General features: G+C 38.5%; 1 protein-coding gene across 1 annotated transcript in view; it reads right to left on the bottom strand.

The window, feature by feature from the left end:
- Positions 1-2032: 2032 nt before the first annotated feature.
- Positions 2033-6000, bottom strand: part of DYNC2H1 (dynein cytoplasmic 2 heavy chain 1) — a 139761-nt gene continuing 135793 nt past the window's right edge. The window contains exon 89 of the mRNA XM_033146197.1: positions 2033-2224. Coding sequence (XP_033002088.1) covers positions 2066-2224 — 159 coding nt within the window. The 3' untranslated portion in view covers positions 2033-2065. The remainder of the gene's footprint in view (positions 2225-6000) is intronic.

Raw genomic sequence — 6000 nt, 5'->3', positions numbered from 1 at the left:
CAAAGACAACCTAAGCTATATCATGTTTCAGGCCCTTGACGCACAATACAAAATACTCAATAACCTTTGGGAAATGCTAGAACATGTTTTAGCCAAGTGAACATATTTTGTAGAAGTTCCATCACAAAAGTCCTGATAGCTTTGAAGTCAATGAGGCCTCTAGAGCTGCACCAACTTATTCCACACAGACTAATATTATGCCTTGTCTTTGATCCATGTGCTGCTTTCATGAATCAGGTATGGTGGGGGCTACTCCTAGATATTATTATTATTAATAATAATAATAATAATAATAAATTTCTATACCACCCTTCATCCGAAGATCACAGGGCTGTTTACAATATAAAAAACACATATCATAATAACATACAAAAACAATAACACCCTCATAGTATTTTTATTACTACTTAGAAGCAGTGAGGCACACTGTTGAGAAGGTGCAGTTCTGAGTAAGCTCCTGGCATTCCCTTAGCTCAGTAGCTTTTCTCCATCTCAAAACTCATTTGCGGATGCAGGTAAAGGTAAAGGACAGTCAAATTTGACTAAGGGGTGCGGCGCTTACCTCCGCTTTCAGGCCAAGGGAGCTGGTGTTTGTTTGCAGACAGCTTTCCTGGTTATGTGACCAGCAAGACTAAACTGCTTCTGGTGCAACGGGACACCATGACGGAAACCAGAGCACACGGAAATGCTGTTTACCTTCCCGCCACAGTGGTACCTATTTATCTACTCATACTGGTATGCTTTTGAACTGTTAGGTTTGCAGGAGGTGGGACAAAGCAACGGGAGCTCTCACTGTTGTGAAGATTCAAACTGCTGACCTTACGATCGGCCAAGCCCAAGAGGCTTGGTGGTTTAAACCACAGTGCCACCACTGATGATGCAACAGGACATTGGAAGAGAATCTAGATCTCTCTGAAATGGCAGCCCACAGCTGGCTCTGTTGAGTTAGAGTGCATTCATTATTTTTCATCTCCCCCATCCTTTTCCCCAAAGTGAGGCATGTGATGTAAGAAGAATATAGGCCTATCATTTTAATCTGGAGTTTATTAACATTCTACTTAATTTGTGTTGTATATGTATTCAGATCCTGACTGGAATTCAGTCCAGTCCAGACGTAAGTCTTTCTGCTGCAGGAGTCAGATAAAACAATTAATACACAGCACACTGAAGAATCTGGTTACTCACAAACCACACTCAAACAAAATAGCAACCGAAAAGCTACAAACATTATTTAATGAGAGATTTATAATAAATATAATTCACATATATTTTCAGTAAATATATCAGCATAACCTGTTTTTATAAAATTTGTACCTGGACAATTCTAAGGTTTTTATCTTTTACATGTGCACAAACAAATATACTTTTTAAAAAAGTGACAGCTCATAGAAGATGGAAATGTAGAACATGGAAAAATAAAGAGATCACAGGAATTTCAAAGACTAAATCTGCTAAAATACTATAACATACAGCTTGAAATAGACAGTATTACAACCTTGAGAATATGTAGAGTTGCGTGGATGATGTTTAGTAAACCACCTGAGTAAAGAGTTAGTAAAGTTAACGGAAAGAGTCTGAAAGTACTAGTGATGCACAACCTTGATTCATTTTAATGCCAGGGTGCACAAAATGAATGGAGGTTGCAAAGCACATGAATTTAATGGATTATGCATAATGGGCACAATCCACAGAGAAATTCAGGTCCCACTGAAATATATGGGAGTTGTGCAATGACACTATGCTTTCATGTTCAGATTCTGCTTATTTGAATTCAGCTTTTGCAGGAGAACTTCCTGGTTGATTGTGCTGCAATGAGTGATGTGTCCATTGACTAAAAAAAAGAAGTATTTTAAAAAAATAAAATTTAAAAATAACCAAGTCCTAAGTTATGCTGTCAGCCCATTGGAATGCAATGTGAGAATTTCTTATGTACAGCTATTTATATAATCTTTGGATTTTTCACATTCTGGTTTTAAATTAACTTTGCAAACAGAGACAGTTCTTCTTAGATAACAGAGCTCTATCTGGTGGCTAGCAGCAAGAACATTTATAGTCTTCCTTCTTCTTACTGATTTTTCAAAAATAAAGCAGCTCCACACTGAATCCACTGATCTTGGTTGCCTCCACATGGAACATCAATGTTTGTCACCACACAATCCCTCTCAGCACTGGTGTAAACTGGCAAAGAGATGCATTCATCAGGAGAATAGGACCCATAAGCATTCTGTCAAGAAAAAAAACACCATCCATTTGAATGTGAAGGCGTTAGATGAATTAATCTCATGATGCTCAGGGATGTAAAGGCCAAGTGTGACGAACTTGAGTAAGAGAGAGCAGAGTAGGAATGGATATGTCAACTGCTAGAAAGTCTTGCTAGCCAAATGCATTCAAGGTCACTAGCAATTACCAGGACTCATTTCATACAGGGTTGCAAAATTAGGTAAGAATGCCAGGAACTCAATGAGGCTGACACCTGTGAAATTAGTCTCCACAGTTAGCAATAGGGTCCTCATGTGTGCACAAGTCTTTAAGGATGTGCAACCTGAATAATGCAGTGAATTGGGGTGATTCAGGTTGTGGTCTCACATTACTGATTAATATGGTGTCTTAAGGTTGATCAAGGGCCTCGAAAGCTTCTGAGCCACTCTGTGGCTTGGGTTTTTTCAAAAAGTTAAACACACAGCATTTTAATTCTATTTTATTTTCTGAGATATATAATCAACCAGACTGGTGAAACACCCAGAGTCTGAGAGGGGAGGAGGTGGAGGTGTGTGCAAGAGAGAGATATTTCATTTTGACCAGGTGTGAGGAACCTTTGGCCTCCTCAGATTTTGCTGAACTACAAGTCCAATCATCCATGGCCATTGGCCACACTTGCTATGTCTTATGGGAGTTGTAGTTCATCAACATCTGGAGGGCAAAAGGTTCCCCACACCATTTTTGATAGACAGGTCTAGTTTAAGCAGAGAATTATTTTCTGAGGCCACCACAATTGGTGATTTAGGGGACAGATGTTAAAGTAAATAAACAGAGCAGTAACAGAGTGAGATTATGGGAGTAGCCTGCTTCTTTCCCAGTTATTGTTATTATTTTTCATTGTTTGTTAGGAAGAAGCATATATTTTTTAAATAAATAACACAATTCTATAAAAACAAGCCTTGCTGAATTCAACAGGGCTTACAACCAGGGCTACAGAAAAATAAACAGGTTTGATAGGTGTAAACTGTGCCCCAATCATTTTATCCACCCTCTTGTTTTCTAATATGTCCCAGAAATCTGTGTTTCCTTTTCTTCAAGGACAAAGCAACATATATTTTTCTGCAATAAAATTACCAGTTTATACTTTCATAGTGAAAACACATGTTTAATGAAATTAGCATGTAGAACAAATTATCTGAGGCGTCCAAATCTGCATTTAATAAAGATTATTACTTTAATTGGAAAGTTGTATGGAGTACAATTCTTAATGTTCAAGGTTTTTAAAATCTAATTCTATTCATTTAAATAATCTTTGGGATTTGTTTTTCTTTAGGTATATGTAATACAAAACAATCCTTGTATACTGTTTATAGAACATTCTGTTTAAAATGTTATTTTAGGAAACATTCAAAACTTCTCACTTTGCTCCTCCTGGCAAATTAGTAGCAATTAGGAGTGTGCACCAGCATCAGGATCCCAGCTTCCTACCCCTTGTGGACAGAAGTGGATAAACTGTGCAGGCATAGTAGCCCGCCTAGAGTAGATTAAGCCAGCCAGAAACGTTTCCACTGGGTGCCTTTAAATTTGATTTTTAATGGAAATGTGTATAGTTTTCCCCCCTTTTTAAATTCCTAGCAGAAAAAAGAGGGGAGCCCTGACCTTGCCACGCCACTGCCGCCACTGAGTAAAAGAGGTAGGAGAGCAAGGACACAGGCCGAGCCCAGGCCCGACCTGAGCCTACTCTACGGCAGCTAGCGCTCCAAGAGAGCAGGCCAGGCGCAGAGGAAGGCTGTGCGACAGAGGAGATCACAGAAGAGAAGATATTACTTCTTAAATTTTTAAAACACCTTTTTTTAAAAAAGTAACTTTTTTTCTCTTTGCAAAAAAAAAAAAAAAAGTGGACTCCCCTTCCTTGGAAGTTTTTAAGTAGAGGTTGGATGGCCATCTGTCATGGATGCTTTAGGCTACTCAAGATTCCTGCATTGCAAGGGATTGGACTAGATGACCCTTGTGGTCCCTCCCAACTCTACAATTCTATGATTCTATCATCACAAATAATATAGGACAGATACTGTAGGTGTGTATGAGAGAGAGTGATAATAAATTATGGTAGACTAAGATTAAGCAATTCACTTTGGCAGAGTCAGAGAGAGGCACACACACAACTAGGGACAGGTGGGTAGCCGTGTTGGTCTGACATAGTCAAAACAAAATCGAAAATTCTTTCTAGTAGCACCTTAGAGACCAACTGAGTTTGTTCCTGGTATGAGCTTTCGTGTGCATGCACACTTCTTCAGATACACTGAAACAGAAGTCACCAGATCCTTAAATATAGTGAGGGAGTGGGGAGGGGTATTGCTCAGAAGGGTGGTGGGAATGGGTGATCAGCTGATAGGTGTGGAAAACCTGTTGACAACTCTTAACGGCTGTAATTAGTCTTGCAGGGAAAGGCAAGTGGTGAGATGGCTAAAGATAGCTTTGTTATGTATAATGAGATAAGAATCCAATGTCTTTGTTCAGACCAGGTTTCTCCGTGGTTTTAAGTTTGGTGATTAGTTGTAATTCAGCCACTTCTCTTTCCAGTCTATTTCTGAAATTTCTTTGTATTAAGACAGCTACTTTGAGATCTTTTATAGAATGTCCTGGGAGATTGAAGTGTTCTCCTACTGGTTTCTCTGTCTTGTGATTCCTGATATCAGATTTATGTCCATTTATCCTTTGGCGTAGGGTTTGGCCTGTTTGTCCAATATAGAGAGCTGAAGGGCACTGTTGGCAACTAGGGGCTCACTTGAGTATATGAGAGAAGCAGGCTGAGCTAAAAATGAAATGAAATAACTCAGCTTAATTAAAAAACAGACTCATATAGAAAGTCTCAAATCTAGAGGGGGCAGAGGAATGAAACTCTACCAAAAATGGAAGTACAGCAAGGTAAAAACGGAATGAAATAGAAACACAAATAATTCCAGCATTAAACTGAAGGGGAGAGGGATAATACTGCACTGTGATGAAACTTTGCACCAATTCCAATAAAGGATATAAAGAACAGAATGAAAAGGAACATTAATGCACCAACACTACATACAACTAAGGTGTGTGTGTGTGTGTGTGTGTGTGTAGAATAGCACTGCATTAAATAAAAAAGAATGAATTTTTAAAAAGAAATTGAAAGTGTGGAGATAGGAAAAAAACTCAACCTAGTTCACTGAAAGTTTTTGCTTCTCACAATAAAATAAAATAAAAAAATAAAATAAAATAAAATAGCAGTTCATCTACCACTTTGAAACAACCCTTTTTGGAGACTCTGCTTTGACATGAGGGACCTTGCATAGATTCTGCTGTGGAAAAGCCCCCAAAGGCTCTGAGACACTCCAGTTGACCCAGAGTTCATATGAAGAACATCTCTAACAACAATACACTTTACTGAGGTCCAGTAGTGAATGCCATTGTCCATGTCTTTGTATCAAATGTTCTTTTGATCTGCCCTTGCTGAGGTTTCCCCAGCTGATCTCTCAGAATTGCATTAGGTGAAGTCTTATGGGATCATAAGAAGTTTCTACACATGACTCAAAACTGCGTTTGAACCACTCTTGCACTGCTTCTACACATGCGCCAACATTGGTAATGGAAAATAAGATACCTGAAAATCATGACTTCGTTAAAAAAAATCATATAAAGATTCTTATCAAAGTGTTATATTCAGACTATGAACACAGGAAATACACACAGCACCCCAAAAATCTGAGTGTCAAATAAATGCAGCTATGTGTCTCCTTTCCCTCAACTTAAACAAAAAAAGGGATA

This window comes from Lacerta agilis, chromosome 4, assembly GCF_009819535.1.
Source record: "Lacerta agilis isolate rLacAgi1 chromosome 4, rLacAgi1.pri, whole genome shotgun sequence".
Taxonomy (NCBI): Eukaryota; Metazoa; Chordata; class Lepidosauria; order Squamata; family Lacertidae; genus Lacerta; species Lacerta agilis.
Note: the sequence above shows the minus strand (reverse complement) of the source record. Positions and strands in the feature narration are given on the sequence as shown.